The 14,725-nt window shown below is 36.9% G+C and overlaps 1 protein-coding gene across 6 annotated transcripts in view; it reads left to right on the top strand.

Annotated features, from left to right (window-relative positions):
- KIF25 (kinesin family member 25) overlaps positions 1-14,725 on the top strand; it is a 38,935-nt gene that overhangs the window by 21,090 nt on the left and 3,120 nt on the right. For 5 of the 6 annotated variants that reach the window (XM_039349935.1, XM_039349945.1, XM_039349924.1 and 2 more), the window contains exons 9-13: positions 842-916; positions 2,755-2,904; positions 4,981-5,157; positions 9,823-9,977; positions 11,002-11,178. In XM_039349935.1, coding sequence (XP_039205869.1) covers positions 842-916; positions 2,755-2,904; positions 4,981-5,157; positions 9,823-9,977; positions 11,002-11,178 — 734 coding nt within the window. The remainder of the gene's footprint in view (positions 1-841; positions 917-2,754; positions 2,905-4,980; positions 5,158-9,822; positions 9,978-11,001; positions 11,179-14,725) is intronic. The other variant, XM_039349965.1, reaches the window with a different exon arrangement.

The raw sequence follows: 14,725 nt of genomic DNA, 5'->3' as shown, positions 1-14,725 counted from the left end.
ACCACCTTTAGGCTTATTTGATGGAGAAAGCTTGGTCAAAGTTATCTAGCTTTGGCAACTATCCTTACAATGTGTGATGCTACAGTTGCCGTAAAATCATGCTGGCAGTTCTAATTATTGGATTCGGGGCTTTGGTTATATTATTCCCCACTGTCCCATCACGTTGGCTTCTATATGTGTTCTTGGTCCTTGTCAAAAGTATTTGTTTTAATTTGTGATGCCTTATGGTGCTCAAGGCCAAGCTACTTGACAGGCTATCTCTCTACGTATCTATTTTTAACTTCTTTATTGACATGGTCACAGGTATCCCCACCTAAGGCCATAGTTATCTCTTCAGTTACATATCTACGCACTGTTAATATTCTCTTTCTCTTCTCTCTTTCTCGCTTTTTACAGTTAGAGATAACTTGACATTTTGTATTCATTATTTATTTTTCTTCTTTGTGCTTTGATCCTTTTAGTCTTGAAGGAAAGCTACATGGAATTCAAAGGCTCTCGTTTTTTCCTTTTCCTTTGGCATTTCTATGAACATTTTGCTCAATAAAACATAAACTGTGTCTCTAGAAATAGGTTGTAGTTGACAAGGGCCTACGGCCTTGGCACTCCTCAGAACATTTTAAATGTTAACATCTGATTGTTAAAATATAATTGTGGCTCTACTGTTCTTCTATTTTAATTTCCTGATGTTGGAATGGGCATAATTCTTCCTTACTCAGGGGCTTCTGAAGAAAATCGGCATTGTTAAGCTAACATACCAATTGCATTGAGTAATTTTATTCTTGTTATTAGTCCTTACTCACTGTGATCATTGGTTGACTGAATCTTGTTTTATTTTTGTCAGAGTTTATAACACTTCTGATTCACAAGTGACAGTATTTGCAGATATTTTTCCTTTGCTAACTGCTTTGCTGGATGGGTAAGTAAAAATTAAAGCAAAAAACAAGTTCAGAACTATTTCAAAGAGAGAGAGAGAGAGAGAGAGAGAGAGAGAGAGAGAGAGAGAGAGAGAGAGAGAGAGAGAGAGAAAGAGAGAGAGAGAGAAGCTACAGACATGATAATATGTCTGCCACAGAAGTATGCCAACAATCTTTTCTCCCAAACTGTAGAACAGCTAATTAAGGATGCTATAAATTAAATACTTCAGGAAGAATCAGTCCCATAGTAATTCTAGTGAATCGCTAGTGAGCATCAAAAAGTTGCTGTTTTCTTTGACCTTTTAAGAGACTCTAGACCACAATGGAAGGAGTCCTTCCCCAAATGTTGATTGTCTGTACAAATAACCACATTTTCTACTAATCGCAATTAATGTACTGATTGGAGAAGTTTTGTCCTCAACTGCAACCAGCTTCTGTTTCAAAATACAGTACCTACTTTGAAATGTGTTTTTCCCCCTCACAGTTATTACCATTTGAAATCTGTTTGCATTGGATTGTGATTGCTCACTCCATATTTTTGATTAATGGTTGTATTCTACTTCAAATACCTCATAAATAAGTACAAAAATAAATTACTCGTCCAAATAGAACAATTAGACATCTTCTAATTAAATATGTAAGGACTTTTCTTACACCTCAGAAGTACTGCACTTAGGTCATAGAAGGTCCTATGCTATATCCTTCCCCTTTTTCTAATTCTGATACCTTTTTATATAAATAGCCATATTTTTCCTTTTTCTCTGCACTATATCCTGTTTTACCTATTGATTTATCATAACCTTCTTGAGAGTTATATTACTCTCAAGGGTAGATCTGGTTGGGAAACCACAATAACATGTTAGAGAATTTATTGCTCCAGTAGAGCATGAATTTCTGTGCTTTATAAAAACCTTACCGGTAGGTATCTAACTTCATTATAAAGCCTGTCCATCTGGAGCACTATCTGGGGAGCATTGGGTTCATGAAAATACTGTCTCTATGCTACCTGAAGCTTGCAGGGCAAGTGGTATTAAAGCAAGAAGAGTACTTTCAGATTTGAGTTTTAAAAAGTTGCTAAGGCAGGCATTGCAGTCAGATTTAAGTGCGTGTTCTGTGCTACACAGTGTAGCAGGAAAGATGATCTTGTATCACTGTGAATGAATCCTGCTGGCTTTACTGTATTTCTTTCTTATTAAGTCAGTAAAATAAGGTTTTCGGTGATACTTTAAAGCAAATACTGGAGGCTTTTTTTGAGGCAGGGGGGAGAGGTCTGGAGCCTCACTTCCATTTTATAAAAAATATCCACCAGAAGACATAAACGATGTGGCCATTGTCACCAGTGAACAGGGCTTAGACTTTTAGGCTTTGGAGGAAGAAATTAATGGGTGGAAAGAATGCATCCATTGAGCTCCTTATTTTAGTGCACATACACAAAATCTTGTTTGTTGAAAATTGCAGTCAACTTGCCAATGGAACCCAGTCTCTTGCCTCTGTTCCAGCTGTTGGAACCAGGACACTCGCTCCAAGGAAGAAATGGGAAAGCATTACCCTAAAAGCAATGATCTGATTTTGCTTCTGTCCTTCTATCTTTTCTATTCTGTAGCATTCCTTGTTTTCTGCTAGGAAGAAAGAAATTTATTTCCTCATTCATAGAAATGTTCAACTGGGGATAGGTAAAAGAGACATGCAGGTGAGAGGTGGAGCATTTTTACAATTATTATTCCACTATTGGAACAATTCTGTGCAAATTAGTAAGAAGTGCAAATTAGCAAGCTTCCTTCCAAGGTTTAGTTTTGATCACTTAATGTTGGTCTTTAAGAATCTTCTCTCTACTTTTCAGGTCCAATGTGTGTATTATGGCTTATGGGCAGACTGGTAGTGGGAAAACATACACAATGTTGGGCCCACAGCTTGAAAACAGTTTCCGTTTCTCGGTGGAAGGTGAGACAGAATTAGGAATCATTGCTAGAGCCAGCAAAGAAGTATTCAGGTATTGATTATACTGAACATTCGTGGGTATCCATGTATTTATTTCAGTTTTCTTTAAGAAAAATTATTTGCTTATTACCATAAGAGTGTCAAAGTTGCAGTTGCAATCAGGGAGATAAGAAGTGGGGGGGGGGAATCAACAAGAGTGCATTCTTTAAAAAGCTTAATAAAACCCATGTCTCAAAAGGATACTGTAATAGATTTTTTTTACAATTGGTCTAAGAGTAGAACGTTTCCAGAGTTGTTTAGCAGATTCTTACAGAACATAAAGGCCTTTATGAGGAAATTGCTGTGATGTAATCACCAGCCCAATGACAGATGGGCATCATTAATACATTTACTGTACTGGGTTTTATTTTTCTAAATAAATCATGAAAAGATCAAATCATCCGAGTGAGACTTGAATAGTTCTTGTGGCCTATAATTTAAATAATTGTGAACACCAATTCAGAAAACAGGAAAGTGGACATTTAACACTTATCAACATACTTAGATAAAATAAATCAGCTGACAGCAAATGGTTGCAGTTTCGATACAGAATTATTTACACTTTTCATTCATAGTGTTTCCGTACAAGTCTGTCTCTGTTGCAGTGATTGATGCCTTGTTCTTTGTGATTTTCAATCATTGCTTTGTATATTTACTGTACAAAAAGGCTTCCTCCTTTTACAATTATGAGATTGTTCTTTGAAATTTGGGAGTAGTCTTTTAATAAAGGATAATGGCAGATGTGCACAAGAAACTGGGTGCCCCTTCCACTTCTGAATCAGGCACTGTACGTTCTACAAAATACCCTGGAGCATTTGAATTATTGAAAGATCAAATAAAAACTGCTATCTATCAAGGAAACTAGTGAACTTGTCCACAAATAGGCTGAAAATATGAGGCGAGTGAATTGGATGTCGAGATAGGTCAGCGGAAGAAACTCTGCTAGCTATGCTTACTGCAAGTTGTCCTACTGAAGACATAGCAATAATTTAAGCATGAGCCTTGAAACTGTGCAGTTCTTTATGCAAACTGTTGCAGCATATGCCTTGAGACTTTGTATATAAACTCCGAGATCTTATATGCAAGAGACTGAATACAAAAACTTGAATCGATAGATATATGCTATTACATTTCAATTCTTTTTTTCATACAAAAGAGATCGTCCATTAGTTCTGGGAAGAAAATTGATTTCTCAGGCAGCCTTCTAGTCAAGGAGGATTTTGTTTTGATTCAGCCTGGTATATACATGAAATGATATTGTACACTAGAATTTTGTTGCGTCTATTTGGCCCGAAAACGGAAGTTCTGTGTAAAATACCTATGAGCTTTCCTTATCTTCCTTTGTCTATCTATAGTACCCTGTTACTTCCAACAACTTAATGTAGAAAATTGGTAATGTATTTATTGATAAATATAATAATAATAATAATAATAATTACAAGATTCTTGCAAAATTTTGTTAATGTATCCTTACAATAAAATAAAATTAGTTTATCTAGTCATGTCTCCAGTCTACTTGGGAGGGTTGATATCAATATTGCAAATCTGAAGGCACAGACCTCCCACCCCCATTTTTAACTGCTTGATCCATTAGAGCAGGGGTCTTCAAACTTGGCCCTTTTATGACTTGTGGACTTCAACTCCCAGAATTCCTCAGCCAGGCGCTCTGGCTGAGGAATTCTGGGAGTTGAAGTCCACAAGTCATAAAAGGGCCAAGTTTGAAGACCCCTGCATTAGACTCTTTCCTAAGTTTCTCTCTCTAACTGCTAAGCCATTGGGAGCTCCTGTGTCTCTTACCTGAATGTTTCCATCTCTTCCTGTTCCTCCCCAAGATCACCCACACATTCCATTAAATTTGCAGAGCTCTAAAGCATGTTACAGAATAAGCAGTGCATAAATAGTTTGAATCACATTTTAGAACAGCTCAGCTATCTCAGAAAAGCAACGAATATCCAAAGATTATGGACTTTGGGTATCCATTCAAGTAGTAATAATCTGCTGGATCACAAGCATAGTTTATTTAGGTTGGGTTTTTTTTTGTTGTTGTTGTTTTTAATTTCAGTCTTTTAAGCCCTTTTTCTTCTTTCAGGCTTCTTTCAGAAAAGTCACCAGGAAGCCATTTGGTTGAGGTTTCTGTTGTAGAAGTGTATAATAATGAAGTTTTTGATCTTCTGGCCAAAGACAACTCTGGAAGGCTGAATGGTATCAAAAGGGATATAATGACAAATAAAGAAGGAAAGAATGATATTCCACTTCTTACCAATGAGTGAGTACACAGGGAGTGTCTTTGAATAGCAACATGTTGGGCAACACAGGCCATTGGGGCATTGTCAAAAAAATGTGAATTTAACATTGATCAGAGTGTCCTCCATCCCATATCTGTTTGTTTCTTATTAACATTGTAACACTGTGGGTTTTTTTTTAAAAAACCTCTCAATTGCATGGAAACATTTCTTCTATTTCCTCTCCTAAAGTTTATGTAATTCAAGAAGATCCAAATGGGGAAGGGTTATAGTGGCACATTCAAACTTCACTCTGGTATTTTTCTGTGTACAAATCCTCCCACGTTTAGCACAAAAGATACAGAAAGGAGTAGAAAGCAAATATGGCTCATGTGTTTGGAAATCTTTACAGCATTCAGGAACCAGTTTTATCAAGGTTTCCAACTTTAGGGCTCTTGCGCGTGCGTCTCATTAGGGCCCATAATGAAGATCCAGTTGACTATAAGATTAAAACAATAGAATACCACAATGCATAATAAAGCACAAAATAGTAGTCAGAAAAATGGCTGGCAGGGTTGCTTCAGCTTCACCAAATTCCAATTTAGCAGAAAGCAAATTGGTGAAATTGCTATCTGTCATCCTTCCTTTTCCCCCAAGATATTCATGGTCAGTCTCAGCTTACCTTTGGCTTTTCTTCTAGGCAGGTGTGAGTCTCCCCACACCTAGTCCAAAGCTTAACCATGATGGCGCCTCATATATGTAAAGCTGCCAGACAACTGACACATGCAGTTATAGTGGAAACTCTCTAGTTAGCTTTGCACGTGTTGTTGTAGCTTTGCACGTGTATATGGATTTCAAATGATCTGTTTCCACCTAATTTTTTTCAAGCTATGTGCCTTGGGCTGATGGTGGGGTACATTGTACAATTTTGCTTATGCAGGTAGTCCTTGACATACAATCGGTCACTTAACAATTGTTTTATGTTACCATGGATCCCCCCCCCTCCTGGAAATACTTAGGATCCGGTTTCAAAGTTCCAACATCTGGGGGGGCACAGTCATGTGATCACATTTTGGGTCCCCAGCAATCGATCCACATTTATGGCCATTTGAAGCGCCCCGTGGTCACATGAGCACAATTTATAACATTTTTGCCAGTAAGCAACATTTATTTCTGGTTTCCAGAAAAAAAAAAAAAGCAGCCCATAGCAACAGTTGGTTCACTTAATGACTGCTGCAAAATAGGTCATAAAATCAGATTCAGTCAGGTGGTGACCCACTTTACAACCATCACAGCTTAGAACTGTAATTGCAGGGTTCAATTGCAGTCATAACTCGAGGATTATTTGCACGTGGACCTTCAGTAGAGAAGGACTACAGATGATTTTAAGAAGAATTTTGCCACACGAAAATCGTTTCTTGTGTTAAATTCCAAAGTAAACTCTCTTTCTGACCTCAGTGGAATTGAGATTTTTTTTTGCTGCTCCTTCAGCTTGCAAAGTTGCATTGCATAGTGCAAGCATTCCATGTATGGTTTAGCAGAGGAAGGGAGAGAGGGAAATGGAAGTCAGACACAACAGTCCTTTTATTTCCTTTATAAACTATAATATACTGCACCCACAAAAGAGATAATTTAGGCAGTATTTTTGTCTGTGGGTTTTACTAACATAAGCAAACCACTGGAGCTTTGTTTATGTGTTTCTCTGTTATTGCCAAAAAAGCCTTGATTTAAAAATATGCCAAACACACTGGGGGTAGGGGAGTCTGAGCAGACATAATTCTCTCCATCTGGTTTTATAATCTGCATAGCCTGATCACAAAACAGAAAAAAAAAATAATATCCCCCCTTTTTTTAACCCACAATCATGGTTTGAACATTTCCTTAAGGCTGATATTTTAGGGGCAGTAAATTTTCTTTTTATATTTAATGGCTAGTGGGAGGGCAGCTGGATTCCTGTCATTAAGAACAATAGTTTTTAATTTTAAATAATAAGGGTGTAATTAATTTGAAAAACAGGATAATATTTTAAGAGTTCAAAGGTTTTTTTTTTTAAAAAAAAAAGCCAACATCTGAGCTTTTAAATTTTAGTAAGAAGAATTAAACAAAACCAGATAACTATTGAAATTTTGTCATCTTCTAAAGGAGGTTTTAAAAGTGCAGCTTCCTTTTGTTCACAGTACTGCCAATTTTGGCCCATTTCTCCAGTTTTAAGGAAATGTCTGGAAAGGGTTTTAAAGAACAAAGTGAGTATCTTCAACCAGTGTTTTTCAATCTCAGTAACTTTAAGATGTCGTTTACTTGAACTCCCAGAATTTCCCTACCATTGTAGAGGACTAGGCATAATCTTTTATCTGTTAAAAACTATCCCTACCCCGATTTTGGGGGGAAAAAGTTGTACTTTCAAGAAGTGGCTATCAATACATCAGGTCCAATGTAAACATCAAGTTGTTAAAGTTCTGCTTTCCCCTTCTGAACCATCTCATTATTCTATGTCGGTTGTTTAGCTCGAAGTAAACCTCTGTCTTGCTTGGTGGTTTGCAGTGTCTAAATCCTGCTGCACAATGAATTAATTAAAAGTGTGAGGACAATCTGCAGAGCAAAATAGGCTGCTTCCTTCTGCGTAACTGCAGGAAAAATGACAAAAGGAATGGACCACAGAGAGATTGAATTAAAGCAGCCCCTTGCATTACTCATCCTCTTTCTCAACAATACAGCTAGACTCTGGCCTTGGCCAGGCAACTGATGATTAATATTTAAAAGCCCAGAAGTTTGCAGGATAATTTATAATTTGTGTTGGTGCTCTGAAGTTCAGATGAAAGAGAATTGGTTGCAAAAACCAGAATTTGTGTCATGTGATATAAAACTGATAGGAGAAAAAGATCTCCTTCCCCACCCCCACTCACAGTTGTTCCAACTTGTAGCAAAAAAAAAAATTTAAAGTATAACTTTCAGGGAAAGCCATTAAGAAAAATATTTCTGTAGCTGAAACACATACAGTTCATGTTAAATTCCACACAATTAAGAAAAAAATGTACCAATAAATGCACAAATTTATACAGAAAACTGAAAACCAATGTAAAAGAAATAAAACATTCATGGTTCTTGGCTGCCCCAACTCTCTGGAGTCTGAAATATGCTATTGGGAGTTTGAATAATATTTCATCTGTAGTTGAATTTGTGTAGATAAAGCATGGGAAACCCTCAGCGCTCTCCCCCAAATATCATGCAAAGCAGTAAAAATAACTGTTAATTTTGCTTCATCTGGTTAATCAAGAGAACAAAATTGGCTTGTTTTCTTCTTCAAAGAGATGTTCACAGGCAGTATGTTTGCCTTCCCTTCAGCCACTATGTCAGTAGGATTTTGATCTGCCCAAGATGCAATGATACCATCCATGACAAACCATCTTCCAATCTCTATTTGGTTATAGTTAAGGAAGGAAGAATCCTGATTTTTCTGAAACAGTCTTTCCATTGTTAAACATCTATTCCGCTAAGAAGTATGTTTTCATGTTTAGCCAAAACCTGCTTCCTTTGCACATTCCACACAGTAGTTCTACTTTAACTTTGGGATAAGTTCCAAAAGATATGTCTACTGTTTGTGATCTGTTTATCTGTAACAAAAACAGAGAGCAGTTAATACATAGGAATGGAGAAGAGAGACAGGAAACTTAGTGGAGATGCATGCTGAATAGATCATTCCTAACCAAATCTTTTCAGTTTGAAATGGTTCCTGACACGGGCAGCATAGAGGAGCATCTTTGAATGAATTGATGATTGCTTTCAAAAATACAGTTACAATTAAGCAATCTATTCATACTCATACTAATTTCTGTGAACATTGGCTCATGTCGTCCTCTAATAATCATTGAATTTTCCTGCAATTTTAATCTGTTTTGATTTTAAAAATGTTAGATACTGGCAGGAATTTATATTTTCTTTGCTTTGTGCTAAATAATAGTGAGTAAAGTTTCATTTTCCCCAATCTATGATCTAGAATCAAATCTGGACAGGATGCTTTAGATTAATTCTGAGGGGCTGCCACAAAGAAGAGGGGTTCAAATTATTCTCCAAGGCACCAGAGGGCAGGACAGGAAACAATGGTTGGAAACTGACGAAAGGAGAGAAGCAACCTGGAATTAAGGAGAAACTTCCTAACAGTGAGGACAATTAGCCAGTGGAACAGCTTGCCTCCAGAAATCGTGGGTGCTCCATCATTGGAGGTTAAGAAGAGGCTAGACAGTCACTGGTCTAAGATTGTATAGCTCCTCCTGCTTGAGCAAGGGGCTGGACTAGAAGACCTTCAAAATCTCTTCCAGCTCTATTCTATTCTATTCTTATTATTCTTATTCTAATTTGGATTATGATAGGTTCTTTCCTCAGCAATTGGCTAACACTGGATCAAACTGAACTTTCTCTTCATAGCCCTTGTTTCATTTCTTGAAAAATATATTGATTTCCCCAAGACTGCAGTATTTTAGATTTGTTAAGCTTTCTGAAACTGAAAGCTTTCCTACAACACTGATTTCAAGGAACAGTAAATGGCTTGCTAGAAAACAGTGTAACATAATTAACAATGTTTCATTGTGAAAGCATTATATATACAAGCGATATCATTTTGTCATTCCCCCTGAATATTTTGCTGTAAAATAATTCTAGATGCTCTGACTTTTATAAAAATATTTAATGTATGTATACATATATTTTCTAAGACCTGTTGAAGATGTTGTGGAATTCTTGGAGCTTGTTACCCGGGGGCTACAGCTGAGGACCAAACACTCAACCCTTGTACACACTGATTCATCTCGTTCACACCTTGTGATAACTTTGACAATAACCATCAAGGGTACCACAGAGGATGATTTTGGTAAGAAGCTTGTTTATGGTATACTTTTAATATATATATAAAAATAGAACCATAATAAGATTTCACGTGTTCGTACGATTTCATGAAGTCCTCGCTCATTAACAGTAAGCGGGATTGGAAACTCTGCTGCTAAGCTTAACAGTTGTTAAGCATGACATCATTTGGCTGCACCACTTAGTGATAGCAGTTCCAGAAGTCTCAATTGCTGTCATTAAGCAAGGACTATGCAGATTGTTATGGGAAGATACCATGTGACTATGACTTTAAATTTCTTGCTGGCTTCACCATTGACTCAAGCGAATTGCAGTCACAATTTGGGACTGTGGGATGTTGAGATGTAATTGTAAGCCAGTCAGCAAGTGCCAGAATTGCAATCATGGGGACTTTGCAACAGCTGCAACTATGAGGACTAGTCGTAAGTACCACATGTTCAGCAGCATTATGACTTTGAACAGCTGCTGCACAACTACCATTAAATGAAGACTGCCTGCACTTTGTCCCTTTTCTGCATGTCATGTGGTAAACACAAAAGGGGGGGGGACCTACGATGGCATGATGCTGCTAACAGCATTTGAGCTTGTAGACACCTCTGAGATTTCCTAAAGGCTGGAACAGTGGAGGCAATATATAATTCCTAAGGAATACTTTCCATACCCCAACAACAGTGCAACAGAATGGCCTTGCCTACATATATTAAACTCTGTTAGTGGCGTTATCTTCAAGAGGACTTCTCCTACTGATCTTAACAATTGGACAGGTCCATAATTGGAGACTAGATTCCTTAGATAGTCAGACTCTTAGCCATTTATGGCTTTAAAGTTCAATTGTGCCCAGTAAACAATTGGCAAGCATCTATACCTTTTGGGCAGGCATCATATTATCCCTGTGTCTAGCTTTTTGTTATTAGACAAGCTGTAACATTTTTAGCCTTAGGTCTGCAGGTCTTTAGAAATAATCCAAGCCTATTGTATGTTTAATTTTGTAGGTTCAAAATAAACTTTTTTTTTTCCTTATTTTTGTCCAGCTGCTCCCTGGACAGGTGACCATTCTAATCAAAAGCTGGGCAAAGAACATTTCTTCACTTCTGCTTGCTCTTCTAGAGCTTGTTCACCAGCACAGCTTTCCAGGGAATCTGTGGAGAGACGGAAGGAAATGAGAACAAAACTTCAACTGGTGGATTTAGCTGGCAGCGAAAGTGTTGGTAAGTTAGTCTTTTGGAGCAAAACCATCCTATGCTTGTGAAGAGATAAGCCTAGTTGGCATTTAGCTTCCAAAAGTACATGCAACATATGGACACTCCAAGGATCATATCAGAAATCCATCAGATTAGATTTTTGATGTCAAGCTGGTAAACGGGAAGAGGCAATGCTTGAGTAGCCCCAAAGCAAATTTATTTTTGTATCAGTGGGTAGGAAAAGATCAGGGGTGGGGGAAAAAGGCTCCCCCCCCCTTTTTTTTTTTTTTTGTTCTGAGGTTGGAGTTAACATAAAATTGCTTTGTTAAGTCTCTTGGAAGTTTGACATTTTTCTTCTATTTCTTATTTTGGTAAGAAACCCACTGAAAATGTCACCACCTTTATTTAATAGTTAGAAGCCAATTTAAGCACTATGCTTGTGAGGAAGCCAGGAGGCAGACAAAGGGCTGCTGCCGGCTACTGGTGTAGAATATGTTCACTTTGGTTGCTTAATATTTATGCAATACTTATTCTCCTGAAAAAAGTCAGAGTTCCAAACTCCTATTTCTTTTTTTTTTTTTTTTTTTTTTTTGACAAAGCTTCAAAGTGAGTGTACTGATTTTTTGTTGTTGTTGTTGCCTCATTAAAAAATTAAGTTACGCTGGTGGTACACAAATGTTAGAACCCTGCTAACAATTTGCCTGACCTATCTTTACTGTCCTCTACAAGCATCCATGCATTGCTTTACTCTAAAAAATAAAATAAGGGAGTTGGCTGAGAACATTACATTTCGTGACCTTTGAATATTTAGTATTCAGTCACCTATAGTGTGCTGGTACCCCACTGCATGACGGCTGGAATAAGCTGGTATAAAAAGCTCCCATGGCTATGTGAAGCTTTCTTAATGCCAGTCTATAGAATCTCATACTATCTGCCCATTCTCTCTTCCTGCCCCCCCCCCAAACGGCCAGCATTTTGAGTTTATTGAATGGTCAATCTCAACCTCAAATCCCATTTTTGGATGGTTTTCTTGACTCAAAACCTTTGGCAAATCTTAGCATTCTTCTAAGTCACCCATGAAATCAGCTCATCTCTCTCTCTCTCTCTCTCTCTCTCTCTCTCTCTCTCTCTCTCTCTCTCACACACACACACACACACACACACACACACACACACACATCTTAATATTATGCTGTTTAAGCAGAAATGTTTGATATAGGATCTCCTGCCATGGATATGAGAATAAGGTCACTTCCCACCCTATTATTCTATGTTCTGTGTAAATATGCCACATATTTGTTAAAACACACTTAATTTGTAAAGACCTAGTTCTCTGGAGAAGACTCTAATACTGGACAAGATGGCAGGAAAAAGGAAGACAACAACCAGCAGCAAAGTAGATGGATTCAGTTACAGTGTCAGTGAGTTTTGGAAGACCTGAAGGAGCAGATTAGGGACAGGCTGTCACGCAGAAATCTATCTCTGTGGTCACTAGGAGTTGAAAATGGCATGATAGCACATAATCAATTAGTATAAATAAAATTTTTGAATCTCCTTATGGAAAAGAATAGTAGGAGGAATATTAATGGTTTTTATAAACAATTTTCTGTTTTCTTTGGCTTCTACCCTTCCCAAATGTTTTCTTCCATTTTTAAAAACACAGGGTTTTTTTTTCTCCCCACAAATTCTGATCATTTCCTAAAGTACAAGCTTCCTTACCAATAAAAGCCACTTAGTTAAGTGTAACCTTCCAGAAATAATGTTTTGAAAACTGAACCTAGGTTATAAAAGCACCCTTTTCTTGACTGCCAAGTGCTCTTTTTTTTCTGGTCAAGTAAATAGTGAACTTTAAAAAGAACTTTTAAAGTTTGCTTTTTACACCAGAATGCAGTTGAACCATATTATACATTTCCACCATTTACTGATGAGAATCATTTGATGGTCTGTTCCTATGAAAATCCAGATCTTGGCGGGAAGTATCATATGGCATCATTAACTGCAGAGATTAATACCAATTTACCTACCGGTATATTAACATTTACATAATAAATAGAGTAGCATAGTAATCCTAAACACATTTATTCAGAATTAAGGCCAACTGTATTCAGGGGATTTCAGTCCCAACTCCATGTTAGGATTGCAGTTGTGCTCTTAATTAGGATTATAGAAGGAGTTTGCTGAAGTGATAAAGAAAAGGAAAAGAAACATTTTATTTCTCTAACATTGAGAATAATCTCAGCATGATTTTCTCTATCACAAAATGTGTCATATTGTGGATACACTTTTACTATAAATTGAATTTCAAAGCTGAATAATTTATTTGAATTGATCATTGAACTATAAGAATGTCACATATGTTTCATCAGAGCAATTTTTTGTGGTCAGTGATTCCTTCATGTGGTAAATGCTGGCTTGATTCAGTTGGGGCATAGTTTGATTGAAGCTGCCCAGAGTTTAACATAACATGGGCAGCTATGTAAATATCTTAAATAAATAAATACTGCCTTAAAAATAATGAGACTTGAACTTCTGTGCAAAAAATATATAAAAAATTAATCTGTGCTTATTTTAGGTTTGTACAATCCCTCACAATTTAATAGTGTTACCTTGCCAGCAAAGTGCCTTCTAATCATTATTTATATTACTTTGTCTTTATATTGGTATATATATATATCTCAAGCATATTTTAAAGTGGACTGTGTTAAAAATTTGTCTTTTTTCATCAAAAACGATTCAATTCCAAAGTGAGGAGAAAGGTTGTTGCACTTGTAAGCTTTGCATGGACCTCTTGCATTAAGTCTGTATATCTTTTATTACTTAGATTAATCTTGTACTAATCTGATTCTCTTTAAATATGGTGACATTACACTTCTCAGACTACAGTTAGCACATATTAAGCAACATGGTCCTTGATGTCTAGGAATTCTGGGAGTTGAAGTCCCATAGGAAGGGTATCTGCCTTAGAAAAGTTGAAGCAACTCATTTCATATATTTTAACAGGGCCCTGAAAGTGCTTCTCTATTCTGATGGTATGGATTATATGTTTACTTCTTCAACCTTGTGTAAAGCCAAAGTATAAATCAATAAGTTTATTTATAGTTTTTAGTGTTTCCTGCTACATGGTTTCTTCAGTTGTATTCATTTTTTATTCATTGCTTGTTTATATGTTGTTGTGCCATTGTGGACTCTTAACCGTCACATAGATAGACTTTCTCCATGATTATTTGTCCCTAACTTGGTCCTTCAGTTCTTCCAATGGTGCAGTCATCACTACTAAAACTGAATCTATCCACCTTGATCATCATCTTCTCTTTCCTTCCACTTTTCCCAACAGTGGAGATCTAGATCCTCGCATAATATGTCCAGAGTAGATAGTTTGAACCTGGTTATTTGTATCTCAAGTGAGAACGCTGACTTGTTTTGTTCAGTGGTATGTATGTTTGTTTTCTTGGCTGTCCACAGTATTCTCAAGAATTCTCCAACTTTTTGTCCACCAAAGCTCAAATGTGGCATATGCAGGAACTAGAAGTATGAAATTATGCAAAACATTTACTTTTATTTTCAGATGTGGGTT

The sequence above is a fragment of the Crotalus tigris genome, unplaced genomic scaffold (assembly GCF_016545835.1).
Source record: "Crotalus tigris isolate CLP2741 ecotype Arizona unplaced genomic scaffold, ASM1654583v1 scf7180000017567.3851432, whole genome shotgun sequence".
NCBI lineage: Eukaryota > Metazoa > Chordata > Lepidosauria > Squamata > Viperidae > Crotalus > Crotalus tigris.
The sequence above is the reverse complement of the archived record's forward strand: the minus strand, read 5'-3'. Positions and strand labels throughout refer to the sequence as shown.